This window comes from Mytilus edulis, chromosome 2, assembly GCF_963676685.1.
Source record: "Mytilus edulis chromosome 2, xbMytEdul2.2, whole genome shotgun sequence".
Classification (NCBI taxonomy): Eukaryota; Metazoa; Mollusca; class Bivalvia; order Mytilida; family Mytilidae; genus Mytilus; species Mytilus edulis.
The window spans coordinates 25,770,106-25,787,778 of NC_092345.1; the positions used below are offsets into that span (position 1 = coordinate 25,770,106).

The window sequence follows — 17,673 nt, forward strand, 5'->3', positions numbered from 1 at the left end:
CTTGTAACATTAGATAAGCATATTTTATTTAACTGAAATTTGTAAAAATGAAACTTATTGTACTGCATTTTCGTACAATATAATTTTTCGGATTCGGACTATGGCGTCATACGAACTTCACCAAAAACAAAATAAAAAACGGCCATGGTTGATGCGTTTGGAATGTAGTTCGTTATGTGTAAGAAGTAGCAATTTGGAAGGATTAATATCAGAAACTGGAAGAATTGTTAAAAAAAATTGTACTTGCTATTTTCTTATTTTGAAATAGACTTGATATTCAAAATGTGCATTTAAAGGGGTTTAAAAAAAATCTGCAAATTATGAATGATTCCTATTTTCCGAATAGGATCCACGGCATAGTCGCTTATTATTTCCATTACAATACTCTTAGCTTATATTTTTTTTTAGATTTCCAGAATGTGCATTTGCTGTGCTTTGTTGTACGAAAAAAATGAATATGTTGAACGTTTTTGTTAAAAAATATGTTATAAACTAAGTGTCTAGTGTTTCTGTTACGCTTTCGTTTTCTGGGGGGGGGAATGCCGATGTCGTAAATGATTTTAGTAATTTGAAGACGTTACGTTTGTGGACTCAACTTTATGCACGCCGTCACTGCTTTACATATAACAGTATTCGCTCATATCAATTTTAAACAAATTAAGTCATTTCACATGCCTCCAGATTTTTCGGAAAATTTAGTGTTCACCCCCAAACACGGTCTGACCAATACACAAAAATTTCAAGTTTATTTACAATTTACACAATGTGTATATGTCAAGTATGTTTAAATGATCATAAGTTCCTATAGTTCATGACTTTATTCATTTCATGTTGAAAAATACAGGCAAAGTTTTGAAATTTATGCAGGGTCGTATATTTTGACTTTAGTGGAACCTTAACAGACTTTTTGATTATTTTTCAATGGTGTCAATATAACAATATCAAATTTCTTAAAAGGTGTTTTAATTGGTTAGAGACAAGACATGAAAACATAACTTGTTAGTGGTATTGCATACTTATTTGATCTCAATCAAAATATAATGAATTATTTATCGGAGAGTGATAAAAACTCAACACTTATATCGATATTTATTTTTAAAAAAAATCACTGTCTTTCGTTTTCATCGTACATATTAAGTTGTTGTAAATAACCTCTTTATGTGTATCTATAATCTAAATATATTGGCATATGGACATGGCGTATTGTTTATAAATCAAATGCAGAATATACTGTATCTTATTCAAAAACGTACAAAAATAACGAAAAACTTGTATGTGATATAGTCAATGGGAAAGAGCAAAATATGGTAATGTAAACTATTATATGTTCATTTGATATTTGTAGGAGTTTTTCACAGTAAATAATAACGGTGTGATATCGTTAGCGTACCAGTTGGATTCCTCATTAGGGAACGATAATACAGTTAAAATAAATTTGACAATAATAGCTAAAGACAATGGTATTATTCCTAAAAGCAGGTAACTATCAGAAGTAGTTGTTAATTTTGGACCGGCCGTTCTTTTATATAAAAATATTGTAAACGTTTTTAATTGTTAATTTAAATGTCGGATGCTGCACGCATAAAAGAAGATGCTAGCCCTATGCACGCACCTGACTTCACTAATTTACAGTTCATGCGAATCTCTCAGTTTTTTCTTTATTATCTTGATTTTTCGTTACCTTATCGATTCAAAAGACTTGAAGATCGGTAATCTACTATTGTCGTAATTAGTGTAGTAAGGTGATCTTTTCAACAAGCGTTTTTCCTTAAATTTCAAATTTCAAATGATTATGTTGGATAGGTTGTGGGAACATAAGAACTGGTGAAATGATTTGATTTTTTTTTGTTTTTTCTTCAAATTGAAGGAACGTTGCTATAATATTTCAGTTGACAAATATATCTACGACACATATAAATCAATCTAATTAAAAACCGATCTCTCATCGCTCCTGTTTTCTGGTATGTCGCGTGGGAGATCTAACGAAAGCCGCTTTGAGGTCATAGGGTAGATTGCATATAAATGCTTTTAGAAACAAATTTGCATTTTGAAAAGTTTGATAAAAGAAGCGTGTCAAGTAGTTTGTGGGTGTTTGCAAGCACGGGTATCGTTACCATTTTGAATGTAGTTATAAGTTATCAAACCATTACTTTTCTTACTATTGAAAAAATATATATAAATTATTCAATCAAACACTTCCCACATTTTGGGTTCAACTTAGGCGTTCATAAACTGTTACCATTTCGTACATCATAAAGAGAAAAAAGTGCCGTTTGCATACACTTAATACCAAATGTAAAGTAAAAATACTTGGTAACAAGTTGAGTTTGACAAACTATATATCGTTATACATATATTGACAAAAGATTAAAGCCAAATTTCACTCTTTTTCAGTACAACAATAGTACAAATACGAATTACTGGCGAGAATCCCGGAGTTTGTATACAAGGTGCAGAACACTCTAAAGAAACAAAGGAACTGGAAGACGAACGACAAAATTGGTCCCTTGCTGTTTATGTACTTGTTGGTCTTCTTTGTATATCAATCGTAGTTTCATTCTTTTTTGTGTATAAGTAAGTGTTTTGTTTGCAATACTTTGAGAATTTAATTTTCAACGTAAAAATTTGAAAATTATAAGAATTTACTAAAACGTATAGTTGATTAACTACCGAGGACCATAATAGAATATACGAGATTATTTTGCCCCTGAACTGGCCAATCGCAAAGTTCATCCGTTAAAAAATTTGAATATAAAATGAACATGGTTTAAAAAAACTGACTATATAAATCCGGATACTCTCGGAAGACTTTGACACAGTAATGAAATCGGTGGTGGCACTATCGTCGTTATAAATACATGTATTTCAATTGTAAATGTTATTTTACACAATATGTTACAGAAAACATTTAATATCTGCAATAGCTTACCCCAAGGGATAGTTTTCCGATATTAACATTTTTGTTCAGGACATCTTGTAGCAAAACGTCATTAATTTTATTAAGGTTCAAAACAAGGGAATTTTCAATTACAAAAAATTCAATTTACAAGAATTGCCTGACATTTTATGTAAAAATCAATGAATATCACCATTTCAGCTATGAAAAGTTTTTTTATGCCCCACCTACGATAGTACAGGGGCATAATGTTTTCTGGTCTGTGTGTCAGTTCGTTTGTCCGTCTGCTCGTCCGATCATCCATCCGTTCGTTCGTCCGTTCGTCCCGCTTCAGGTTAAAGTTTTTGGTCAAGGTAGTTTTTGATGATGTTGAAGTCCAATCAACTTGAAACTTAGTACATGTACACATGTTCCCTATAAAATTATCTTTCTAATTTAAATGCCAAATTATAGTTTTTATCCCAAATTCAGGGCCTACTGAACATAGAAAATGATAGTGCCAGTGGGGCATTCGTGTACTTGGGACACATTCTTGTTTTTATTAGTTATTAGTTTTGCATGTTTGAAGTCCTAAAGCAAAAGCGTTATAAAAATCTGATTGATAGATATGTTTACATTGAAAGTCTGCAGATTTATCAGCAGCAAAGAAACAATAAACGCCGATTCGTGGATAAATATTCGTTTCGAGATCTTTCATCGTCCAATGCATAAACTTATCTCATTTAACTTTCAAAATTTTAGGGTATGTATACCTATTTCCTGTCAAAAAACTTTGTATTTACATTATTCAAGAATTAGTTCTCATTTCATTTAAATTTACAGATGGCGAACATCTTCACCTGTAATAGGTGCACCAGAAGACACCACAAACAAGAAGACATATTTTCAAAATATGGAATATGACGAACTTGAAAGACGAAAAACTGTAGAATATTCTCAATCAAATCAAGCTTTTGAACCTCCAAGAAAAGATATAAACTTTACAGATCAAGATCCATATCAAAAAGTAAGTAAACACGTGTGATGGTGGTCTAATGAAAAAAAAAAGAGGGGGTAGGTTATTGCTTACAATTAGCTTGAGTAAATTATAACAACAAAAATACACTTTCATGTATAAACTTTCGGAAGTCACTTAAACATAGTTACTGGCTTTATCTTGTTCATCTCTACATTTTCAGTGTTTTTATAAAATGCAAATTATCAAAGAATAAGAGGCGACACATATTGGTCAAAGTCGAACACATTAAAATTAACTGATAAAAAGATACACTTTATCTTAACGAGTTTTCGCTGGACTTTGTGTTTTCCAAGATTCCAAGTTTGATACCAACGAGAAAAAAAAAAAAAAAAAACAACAAATGTTAAGTAGAAAAAAAATGTTAAAATCAATCCAATATTTAGAGAAGCGAGCAGTTCCATAGAACAATGCCGAGAACTATATGTACATAGTTGTGAATAGATGATGATAATCACATCTGTAATAAGATTTAGCAGGTAGAGCTAAAATTTAGTGAAATTGAAAAATTCTCAAATGATAACAACTTGGGTCAACTTCGTATTTTCTTGGTTGACTTTTCAAAATTGTATAAAAGTTTATTGGTAATAAAAACTGTCTGAAAGAGATAGTACTTGATTTCAAATTGGAAAGTAGTTCAAAATGTATATGTAAATAACTATCATATTTTGATATCACAAAGTTAAAGTCCATTCAATATTTGATTTGTTCTTGCTATCAATGTTTTAAAATTTTAGAATATATACTGCAAGCACTAACTTGTTGTAGATAATATACATGGTCTAGTAAATTTTGTTATAGAAATCAAAATTAAGCATGTTATGTTATCATGTTGTAGTAAAGTCTTCAAAAGAAATTTATCAAATTCTTCAATTCTATGCTTTCAATGTTTTATTAGACCGATGAATTGGAAGACTAAATTGAAGGTTTAACAACAATACACTGCTTTTATATATGTAATGTGATCTATCATTGCCATACAAATATGTATATATATATATATATATATATCTTATAAATTCAGATTTCTTTTTAAAATTTCATCAGTATTAAGGTATAAAACAAGAAAGTGTGATATGTTAGCTAATGAGACAACTCTTCACCAAGACCAAATGACATATAAGTTACCAACTACGTACGACCTTCAACAAGAGCAAAACGCAAACCCCAATGTCAGCTATAAAATACCCTAATGCATATAACGTCGGCGTGTGAGTCCTCTTACAACCCCAATAAACACATTTATCTATTAAGATGTGTAAGTGTCACTATTTGATAGAAGTTTACTCAATTAGGTTGGTTAAGGAAAATACCAAAAGATAATCTTAAAGACGTCATTCTAAATCGTTTAAAAACGTGGTAAAACCTTTTTTTACTTTTTTGTTTTGTATCATGTTGATGTTGGTGAGATTTCAATATCAGTTTTCTCAATCACGTAATAGAAATTTTGTATTTCATAGTTGAAGTAGAACAAACACGCCTCGTGTGTGAATTCAACTCACAGTCTCAGTGTTGACTGGGTCACCGAGGCCCCTATTTATGTTGGAATGATATTGACAGATTAATCATTTTTAACTAAGTGTATAAACTTGTAATTAAAGTCATTCAGATTTTTTGGAAGCTTCCCGTTTTGTTATTAGGTCTGTTGAGTTATGACTTGTTAAAGATGCATTAACTCAGTGTTGTCATTGATACTAAATTTGATTTTAGATTAGTGAAAATACAATGGATATATAAAATTTGGAGTGAGTATGGTATCTGAATTTCATGTAACACAAATGAAATTTAGAGATTTGTCGAAATGTTTTATTACTGCACTTATAAATAACAAAGTAAACCAATTTTATGTTTCTAAAAAATAGTTTCAAGGAAATTGATAATTGAAATACTTTAAACTGACATCCCTCAGTGTTATCCAAAACAAACTTGTTAAATGTTCAGTAATAACATGGTGCGACATTGAGTTTATTTTGTATAGCCTTTTCCCAAGACTCCTCTACTGCATCACCCACCTGACCAGATCACTATAATCTTGTTCAATTTGTTTTCTCTGCTGGAAAACTGTAATGCACACAGCCAGCACATAAGGGAAAGGGCTAAACGAGGACTGATGTTCTAGTGGCCGCATTTTACAACACTTTTAGTTAAAAGATGCTTTAAACGAAATGTCCGCTTAAAAACAAAAATTCCTTAATGCTTTCGACCCTCAAGCCTCTTTATTAAGTACTCATAATTAAAAACATAGCTCTGCATGAAATGAATGCACAATAAAATGTGTATCCTGCTTTTATACCTTGCATTAATTTTCCTTTGTAAAGTTCTCATTGTTCTTTCAAATTTTCAGTTATGATTTGATATCTATGTATAACTGCCAAACTGTGTGTGAATACTTTGATTTATTCCTTGGCTGTTACTTCTTCAAAGCTATATAGTGCATAAATATGATACAGTTAAACTTTTTCCATTCAAAAATAAAAGTGATATGTGAATTTGATGTTACTTTAAGCTATGTCAATATCATAATACGATTAAAACTTTCTAATAACTGTTTTTCTACCGTTATGAAAGTCTATCATAAACACCTTGATTATGATATAACTCAATCAAACATTTATATAAAGCATAACATTGCATTAAAAGTCATTTAACGACAGGTAGTTATTGCTTTTTTTGGACATACTAGATTTTATTAATAATACTTCAAATAGATTGTTAAAATGAAAGTATAATATTCGATTTCAAAACTAGAAATATGATTTTCTCTGTCACAAATGTGCATTACAAACTCCTTATTATAATGTTGCTTTATTAAGCCATTGATTTAGGCGAACCATTGCATGTGTAAGAAATTACAAGCTTGATAGTAATTGCTTTTGTTCAGACGTTATACAGCTTGAATATTGATATTTATGACATTTTGTACTGGAAATGATAATTATACAACTTTAATATGCGAAATTATTAAAAAAAAAAAAAAACTCTGTTAACAAAACCACTTATACACAACCTTTAATGATGTCGATCCATCCAAACATAGACTCTGGTTTTTTTATTGCGTTGTTACTAATTACAACCTAGATGGTTAATTGCCGTTGTAAGAATAATGGAATTTAATGCAACTGTCATACAAGTGAGAGGTTGAGCTAAATATTAAACCAGGTTTAATCCACCATTTGCTACATAAGAAAATGTCTGTGCATAGTCAGAATTATGACAGTTGTTGTCAATTAGTTTGATGAGTTTGAGCTTTTGATTTTGTCGTTCAATTAGGGACTTTCCGTTTTGGATTTTCCTCGGATTTTTGTGATTTAACTTTTTACAGAAGTTGCTATTTCAATATGGAAACAAAGTGATTAAACAAATGTCTAGTGATTGTTTAATCTTTAAAATGAACAGTTGCCTGAGCATGTTGATGCTTCTTTTTATATTAGAATCATATTCAAAACAGTGTGGCTGTGGCCATTGATTGACGACCTAAATTATCCCATTGACTGGGCCAGATTATGTGAACGTTTGTCTGAAACGACCAATGCTCACTATGTACTTTTTAAAGACAATTAAACTGTAGGGTCACCAAAGGTTCTCAACATCTAAATGAAGTTATTCGAAAAATTAATCAGGAATAACACGATGTTATGATTTATATCAATAATGTACATCAAAATATAAAGGTTATTCCTGATTAATTTTTCGAATTATTTTATTATTGAAGGCGTTAAGAACCTTTGGTTACCCCACAGTTTAAATTTTATAATAAGAAGTAGTGAGCAGTGGTCGTTACAGACAAACGTTCACCTAATCTGTCCCAGTCAATGGGATAATTTAGGTCGTCAATCAATGGCCACAGCCACAATGTTTTGAATATGATTCTAGTAACTTATGATTGTTTCCAATGTTTGGAGATTTTTGGCTTTTTGTTTCAATTTGTTAAAGTTTAATTCAAATGTGTGTTTTATAGATAAATTAAGCGTTGTCATATTATACAGTTTCATTATGTACCATGTAATCCTAACGCATTTTGAATTTTCTTCTGCCTTATACTTCTTATTTCCAATCTTTTCGCAAAATTGAAGCTTTAGTGCCTGGAATTAGTTTAAAAGTTGTTATTTGTAAAGATTATGTTACGACTCTTTATAGAAAGCAATTACAGTGTAACCTTCCTAATCCGACACCTGAGTATTCAAACATCCTGATTTAACCAACAACATTATCATGTCTTTCCTTGCAAAAAAAATGAGAATTCAGACATCTTGCTTAATCACACATTTTTTCTTGATCCCTCTGTGTGTCGGATAAAACCGGTTACACTTTACTTGTATTAGCCAATGACGATTATATATTGGTGCTACATTGGTAAGCAATTCTTTGTATAATAATTCATTTTCCTATATATCATTTTCAGCCGTATGCACAAGCAGGAGGAGCAAGGTTAGTTTATTAATAATTATCACATTCGTCTTATGGTAGTGTGTTAAAAAAATCATAGTGTTACAGATATAAATACATATAAAACATTACTTTATCAAAATACACTCGTCAAAGACACCAAACATCTATTCGTTAAGTCAGACTAGCGTTTTGTTTACATATGACTCTTTAAGGTCGCTCGATTTAAGTAAGATTTTGAATAATTTGAAGTTACAAAATGTTCAAAAGGATTCTCTGTAATGTGAAAACTCACTTCGAATGCTGAACTTTATTTATTTATAATCAACTACTTCAAACCTTTTATGGCGACTTTATAATAGTGTGTTTAAGATATTTGAAGTTTCCATACACTCAGTCAATCTTCATCTAAAAATGTATGTTATTTAAATTTATGATCTGACTGAGTTTAAGAATATTAAATTGAAAGGATTCGAAATCCTAAAGGAAAAAAAAGATTCATAAACTGATCTACCGCGTTTTGATGTTGGTAATTAAACCTTTTAAACTTGGTGTTTATTACTTTTGTCAGTTCTATATCTGTTTGTTTTACATTTTATTCATATAACCAGTTATGATCAGTTATTCATGTTTCATAAATATACATGTGTATAAATTTTCCATTTAAAACGAAATGTATTTTTAATTTTCAGTTTCAAGACGTCGCCTTACGATGAACCGATACCAGATTTAAAAGCATCGTCAGATGAACCTAAACCAGATTATCCTGTTTATGATTGGGAATCAAAAGCAACTAAAGTTCTACCACCTGTAGTGCCTTCATCATTTGGATCATCATCATGATACTGCGCATCCAATATATAAAATGAGATTAAACTATCGTATCTGACATAGTGTACACCACAATAAGGGACATAACTCTTGACCACCAACGATGCGTTTATGTAAAACATGTTTAAAGATATATTCTATGTTTCTTAGTAAAACAGATTATTTTAGTCAAGGTCACAAGAATGTTGTAGATATCATTGATGAAACTGACTATTTCGAACGCATTATTGCAACTTCTAAGCAAGGACCGGAGCTTATATACTCGGCAATCAAACGCAGGACTTCGGGAAAGTTCGGAGAGCCGACAACCTGTCTTCTGAAGTTGGCATTATTGATGTATAGAGTTACGTCCCTTTAGCGTGGTCTTCATCTTTCATTTTTCCTCAATTTTGAACCTTCATTCATTATCATCATAGAAAATCAGAATTAGAATGTTATATATTTATATTATTCATATTTTGCACATTTATATAATGCACAATGATATTATTTTTTGAGATGATGCCAATTTGGTTCTACTGTATCACAACATTTTTGTTTATGAATTTCAGATTGTTAGAATCAAATTGTTCATCAGATACTGTACACTAATATAGTTTATGTAGAATTTAGCATCATCATTTATTTCGAGTGTAAAGTTAAAATGAAATTGTAGTTAAATTCAGTATTATGTTATGTTCTTTCTTGAAAATAAAATAATAATATGGATATTTTAGAATGAATTAGTCTTAATATGTGTGTTAACTCGAAGAGATATGTTTAACATAAAGGAGCCCAAACATCTGAGCTTTCGTTCACATCATACAGACATCGAAAAACTATTTGTTGCATTTGACTGTTTCTCGTCTGATATTTACGGTCTTAAACAATACAACGGGGTCTGTACACTATACAACGCCACTAATCGCCCAATGTCTAGAACAATAACATCAATGTTTCTTCGTATATTTCCTAATAAAAGATTAACATTGGCTTAAATATATGTAACAAATCGAATCTGTGAGGCGTTAATTAAAGGAAGGCTCGGAAATATTTTATGTTTAACAAGTTCATGGTTAAAAAAATAATCAAACAAGCAACTTTGTCTATGTAGAACACACACTACCGAAACTCGTGAAGTTTCTCTGGGTTCGAAAAACAATAAATACTTCCTCACATACTATTATTCGATATGCAGACATGCAGCTTAAATCGTTTCGCAAGTTTTATGCCCATGATGGATCTTGTTCGGATGACTAGACATATACAAAATCCCACACAGATTGTATATAAGAAAGATAAAACGGAAGTATTACAAGTAGAAGAAATTATCAAAGAGGGGAACAATAAAATCAAATCAAAGTATTACTTTTCAATAATTACAACGCAGCATATTATATCTTATAAAATAAAGACTTTTATTTTAAATTGATTATTGTTCTTTCTTGTACCTTTTACACAGTTTAAACATCGGGTAATTTTTTATATATCAAATCTCTTTTAATAATCCACAAGGTATATAATTACAAATATTCTTCATGACAATCCTAAAGGGTACAATCCACGAGGTATAGAGTTACACATATTATTCTTCATGACAATCCTAAAGGGTACAATCTACGAGGCATAGAGTTACACATATTCTCCAGGACAATCCTAAAGGGTACAATCCACGAGGGATAGAGTTACACATATTCTCCAGGACAAGCCTAGAGGGTACAATCCACGAGGTATAGAGGTACACATATTCTCCAGAACAATCCTAAAGGGTACAATCCACGAGGTATAGAGTTACACATATTCTTCATGACAAGCCTAGAGGGTACAATCCACGAGGTATAGAGTTACACATATTCTTCATGACAAGCCTAGAGGGTACAATCCACGAGGTATAGAGCTACACATATTTTTCATGACAACCCTAGAGGATACAATCCACGAGGTAAAGAGTTACACATATTCTTCATGACAACCCTAGAGGGTACAATCCACGAGGTATAGAGCTACACATATTCTTCGTGACAATCCTAAAGTGTACAATCCACGAGGTATAGAGCTACACATATTCTTCATGACAACCCTAGATGGTACAATCCACGAGGTATAGAGCTACACATATTCTTCGTGACAGTCCTAGAGGTTACCTACGATAGTTTTATCTTTTAAATTCTAGAGAGACAAACTCCGTATTCTTCCAGACAATCATAAAAGGTAAACTCGATATTTCTTCTATACAATCGTAGACAGTTCAACCCACGAGGCATAGTTGACTTTTTCTTTGTGACAATCCCAAAGGGTCACTTGACTCCTAAATGTTAGAAGCAAAATAACGGCATAAAATTACTTTATGGGGTCATCGATTTTTAGAATTATTTTTAAAGTCATATTGTCGAAATTGTGATCCAGCCAATTGTATAGCTAAGACTGCTCGGCTCGGAGCCAGCATAATGTTTCCAGGTAGTGTTACATGTCTCCTTGTGGAGTTTTTTTCTTGTGAATTTGCTCGTTTAAAGATCCGGCTCAGTGCGTTGGACTAGTACACAGCAGGGTTAATATTTGCGTCATTTAGGAATAACATCAACATCTTTAGGAATAACATCAACATCTTGGAGTTTATGCATGTTCAAGAATATTAGACATTTCGAGCAAGCGAGATAAGTAAACCCAAGTTGTTTGAGAAATTTTTATAAAAACTATGATAGTTTGAAATTGTTCACCGAGATATAACACATGATATATATCGTATGTGTATTTAAATTAAACCTTCAATAATTTTGGTAAATTGATATAACCTCGGTTTTGAACGTATCTGTGTTATTTTATTGTTATTTTTTTTTCGAAATATGTCATGGCCACGATATATCAAATTCATAAGCAAAATACGTCATTTTGATACATTTTTTCAAATTTCGTAAAATTCGATAGAACTTTCAATAACAATTAAAAACCAATTGTTCAGAGAACCATTGATGGTCTTTCCACCAGTAAGGATCTTTTTTATATGAAAATATTAAAATTCGGTTTTAAACGTCAATTTTTGCGTCAAATGACAGCTTATTGGACGCTGATTCCAAAAATATATGGTTTCTATACAAAAAGATATACATAAGGGAGATCATTTTTTACTTCCGGTTTAAAAGATGTTATTTCCGGTATGTTTTGATAGTTTACTTGACACTGATTCCAAAAATAGATGGTTCTATATACTTTTACATTAAATTAGTACAAAAAATGGCTACTTCCGGTTTACAAAAGGTCACTTCCGGTTGGCTTTTTCAAGGTAACATTGCTTGCAACCTTTTGCCAAAAGTCCCATGGCTTTATCATGTATATATAAGAGGAAAAAGCAAAGGTCAAAATCTAGAACGTTAAATTTACCTATGACCTTGAGCTCAATTTCAAGGTCATCAACCAAGGACCTCAAATCAAAAGACTCTAGGCCTCTACTTTATATTGTTAATGAGTTATATTACCATACAACTAATATAAGTTATAAAAGGGGGCAAAACTCACATTAAATGTTACGTACCCTTTTAAGTAAAATTTACATGTTACGACATGTCGCAACTAACAATTGTGTGAAAATATTTTGTCGATATCTTGTATGATTTCTGAAAATAAGAGATATCAAGCCAAAATCAAAAATTTGAACATGACCTTGACCTTTGACCTTGACCTCATTTCATACTTTTTGAGCAAGGGCCTCAAATCAAAAGACCCTTGGCCTCTATCACTTATGGTTTTCCAGTTACAAATTTATTTCACTTATTTCAATACAAAAGGGGAAATAACTCTCATATGGGGTCTTCGTAAAGCTTCGGTAAAAATAAAACGTAACATCCTGAGGATATAACGAGCAATTTGGAAAAATAAATTTGTCGCTTTCTTTTACGGTTGCGGAGGAGATCTGATAACAAAAAAAAAACAGTGTTTGGGGAGATAACTCTTACAAAGAAAAGTGTTCGGTTAAACAGGGTGAGTTTCAAAAGCGTATAAACTGTATGATCTCATATACAAAAAAACTAAGCGACATCTTTTGAAACATTTTTACACCGCAAGAATAAAATTAGGCGGAAGAAAAAAAAAATAATCAGAACAAAATCAATAGGTCTTTCCACACGAAAGGTGGAAAGACCTAATTACCAATTTTTATTTCTAAATAATGAAAGTGGGCAAAGCAGAAACTTTCATAAAGTCAACCTTTCTATTATGTCGATCCATTTGTATACTGTACATACAACATCTGTCGAACGGAGGTTTAGAGTATGCATTTCAAAATGCAGTAGACAACAGCAAACATTGACTTAAAATATTTTTTCTTAATAATTAGATTGTTTGATCATTTTTCAATCTTATCTGCTAATGAAAAATTAACGGCAACGAAAAATTTATTTTTATGATTTTTTGTTAAAGCATCAACCTGTCGTCAAAGGTACAATACCACAATAGAAACATAGGGGGAAAAGAACAAAATATGAATGTTACCATCGGCAAAATCATCTTTGGAAATCCTGCTAAAAGTTCACTTGCTATGGAAATTTAAAAAAAAAAAGATAAATTAAAAATCATAACTGGATATAAGTGTTTCCCGTTTACATCAATGATAACTATTTATAAGATTTATCAATGACATAGCACGTGTCATGATTATTAAGGTCTTTCCTTTTTTTAAAAGGGAAATACCTTACTGTATTTCTTCTGTTTATTATTATTATTCTTCCGCCAAACTTTGACGAAGTTAGCGACCGTAACCGTAAGACGTGTCGCTTTCATGTTCACACTTTGTATCGGTGTCATGAATACCTATCCGGAACTCACCCTGTTAGTCGAAATACTTTGTCGGTTCGGAGTAATGATCCCTCTGAAACCCAAAAACCTTATTATCGTTCCAACACCGTAACCGTAATAGGTAGAAAAAAAACAAAGGGTGAAATTTGTTCAGGACCAGACCCCGGTTCTTCGTCACATTTGGATCGAAAGGATTCAACGACTCATTGGTAGGGTTATGCCCCTATGAAAATTAACCGGTGTCGGATGGCCACCAAAACTCAGAAACCGTAAGTCGTAGACCCCTAGGATCTTCACCATTCATCATCAATTCATGTGACTTTGAAAAATACCTCAAGGTCAAATGTGTATGTTGACCTTGACCTTTGACCTAACACCTTGTTATGGGATAATCTCAGAAACCATTATACTTACAGAATTTTTGAATAGTGGAAAATGTTTGGGTCATTAAGGCGCAACTTTGTTACATTTGACTGAAGAGATTTGACTTTTCTGTAAGGGGCATAACCCCTGATTTAGGTTTCTGAAAAGACAAAATCAGCTTTTACTATATAACCAAAGGTCCTAGACCCATAGGGTCTTCAGCAATGACATTGGGTACTAATGACCTTGACAAAGGTCACAAGGTCAAGGTCATGTCCCAGATAGCGAATTATGTGTTTTTGACCTTATTTTAAAGATTTTAGTGTGTTTTAAATGTTTTAAGGTTGACCTTGACCTTTGACCTTTCAACTTTTTAGTCGATATCTCAAAACGCTTAATCTTACAGAAATAGTAAACAGTGAAAAATGTTTAGGTGACTGAGGCACAACTTTTTTACATGTTGACCGAACGGATTTGGCATATTCTTAAGGGGAATAACCCCCGTTAACGGTTTCTGAAAAGGTAAATTAGCTTTAACTCTTGAACGAAAAGTCCTAGACCCATGGGGTCTTTTACAATGACATTGTGGACCAATGACCTTCACAAAGGTTACAAGGTCAAAAGTCAAGGTCATGTCCAAATTATCGAATTTGTTGTTTTTGTCATTTTTTAACGGTTTTGTGTGTGTTTGAGAGCTTTTCAATGCATTCTACGCCTATTGGAACATGTACTTTCCATTTCGAAAAGGAAAGATCTCTCAATTGTTCAAGAACAATTGACATTTTAATTGTTCATGTTTATTTTACACAAAAGTAAGGTTTTTTTTCACGAAAAACTAATATAATATCTATACCTCTTCTGTATTTCTGTAAATAGTTAGAATATATTTCGTGCGCAAAAGCGCTCGTTTTTGTTTGACATGTCAAACGTGTAATCTTGAGTTTACTTTATAAACTATAATTCGGAAAGGTTACAAGCAGAAAAATGAGAGAAATCTGACATATTATTTTCAATTTCAAGAGCCAAACGGCACTAAATAAAACAAAAAACAATATTTGCATGCATCTTGAAGAATGAAGGTTTAATCAAACATTATATATTTTAAATGTCGGCTTAGGGTTTTATCTCGTATATTAAATTGATAAATGAGCGTTACAAAACGACATTCCTTTCAGAGTAGTATGTTTAAAAGCACGTACTTGATATATTGACTAGGTAAGTGTTTTTTTCTTATGTTTTACAAAAACGAATATATAAAATTTGGACGCATGTGTGCTGAATTCTTGTAAAATACTGCCATGAATATACAAACGGCAAACAAAGTTTTTCGTCAATTAATTTAAAATTTTAAAAAATATTTTCGTGAACTTATTATTTCGATAAAATTGTGTAATTGAAAAAGGTAATGTCTCAGTTTTAATTGTTAATTCGTTTGGTTTTTTTTATCTTATTTTGTTTATAATGAGACACCATAGCTTTATAGAGATTCCATGAACTTTCATGCGTACTCGATCTTGCATTACAACAAGATTTTACAAGTTGTAAATTCTATTAATAGAATAGCAAATAAAATCTGATTAAGAGTTGTTATGAAGAATTATTATACACGCACCTATGTTTTATAAATCCTAAAGAAACACTTTTATTTTGTGTCCGAAACGCTATTCCTAATTTTCCATCATTTGAAAACCTCTTTTCGAAATATTAACATCAATTTTAGAAGCAATCAAAGCCAGTTTTAGTGTAACGGTGAAGATACCTACTATATATGGGAATCAAGATACTCTTAAAATTGAAATATAAATAATAGAACATATATTGAAAGAACTCATTTGGTCTTAAGTAAGGAATACAGTCATTATACTTTATAAAAAGAAAATTGTGATCCAAACAAAAACAATTTCTAAAACTTATACTTCATCCTGGCGTTTGGAGGACTTCTTTTTCAACAGAAAATAGACATTCATATAGGTACCGAATGGGCCCGTGGTTTTGAAATTATATAATGAGGTATTTCAAAAAGAAACACGGTCATCATTAAACTTCACGTTCCATATACAGATGTTTTCTCTAGTCAAATCATTCAACGTTTTATGATAAAGTTGGACCCATCCATCCCATCGAACTTAGAATTAAGGATACCCCAATGTGTCTCATATCTTAAATCTACAAATTTAATTCACAATGAGGGTCAGTTAGGAACATTCTAAAGCTTTGTGACAAATTCGATAATTCATACTTGAGGGGTCAGACACTATTTGTAAATTAACCAAAATATCTTATAAAAAATCACGAAAAGGAGAAGATTGGACTTTTCAATGGTACTACGATTTGTCCCACATACTAGTATATGGAAACAACCTGATTTTGTATATTTGTAATGTTAAATCTTAAGCAAACAGCACTCAATCTTACTTTTTTTTTGCTTTGATATATCCCCCTTTGCGTGGCAAAGGGCATTGGTGCAAAACGTGCATGATTTTGCTCTGAAAATTGAATTTTGCTTAACCAAATTTAATAGGATTATACTCGAAACGACGAGAAAAAGTGTAATGCCGATGCAACAATAAATGAATCATGATGCTCGGAACGAGTACCCCTCCCATAAAGCTAAAGCTTTTAAAGATCTCCAAAAAAACATTTCCTAAAACAAAAACCGATTTCGTATATGTTAGTTTCTTTTTACCGTGGTTCACATATCTTTATAGTACATAAGCCTTTCTTGTACAAAGATCTATGTTTCTATTATGTGAATCATGTATAATTCAATGTATAGTATTCATGATTACAATATCATAGCTTCTGATCTTATTCCAACTCTTCATGCAATTGTTGTCTTTCCATGTTATAGGGCCTGTTTGTATATGGACTTGCAATCTAATTAAAAACCTATCTCTCATCGCTCCCGTTTTCTGATATGTCGCGTGGGAGATCTAACGAAACCGGCTTTGAGGTCACATGTGAGTGAACTAAAAGTTATGAATTTAAAATGATATGCAAATGATTTGACGACCTATTAATAAGCCAATCAAAAAAGTTTATCAATTATTTTGACTGACGATTTCGTCGTAAATAATACTTTGAATGTGGAATAAAATTGGGCCTGTTTATCGAAGCTCTCTTAGGCTTAGGACGTGTCCTAAGACCAACTTAGGACACATCTTATTCCTAAGTCGGTTTATCAAACATGTCTCAACTTAGGAAAATCATAGGAATTGTCCTAACTTTAGGATACCAATTTATGTGTCTTAAGATGGTCTTAGGATGGTCCTAACTTTAGGATATATTCAATTTCGCCTTTTGATCATTTTCACACGTATTGTTGTTTTTACCAGTAGTAAAATAGTTGAAATACTCCGGATTTATATGCAAAATGCACGAGATTTGTCCTTAGACTGTTAAATATTGAAACCTT

The 17,673-nt window shown here is 31.6% G+C and overlaps 1 protein-coding gene across 3 annotated transcripts in view; it reads left to right on the forward strand.

Annotated features, from left to right (window-relative positions):
* Positions 1-9,843, forward strand: part of LOC139511814 (protocadherin Fat 4-like) — a 68,637-nt gene extending 58,794 nt beyond the window's left edge. For 2 of the 3 annotated variants that reach the window (XM_071298909.1, XM_071298910.1), the window contains 5 exons: positions 1,346-1,479; positions 2,395-2,574; positions 3,719-3,902; positions 8,314-8,339; positions 8,990-9,843. In XM_071298909.1, the coding sequence (XP_071155010.1) occupies positions 1,346-1,479; positions 2,395-2,574; positions 3,719-3,902; positions 8,314-8,339; positions 8,990-9,140 (675 nt within the window). In that variant the 3' untranslated portion in view covers positions 9,141-9,843. Of the gene's footprint in view, positions 1-1,345; positions 1,480-2,394; positions 2,575-3,718; positions 3,903-5,621; positions 5,657-8,313; positions 8,340-8,989 lie in introns of all 3 variants that reach the window. The other variant, XM_071298911.1, reaches the window with a different exon arrangement.
* The last annotated feature ends 7,830 nt before the right edge of the window (positions 9,844-17,673 follow it).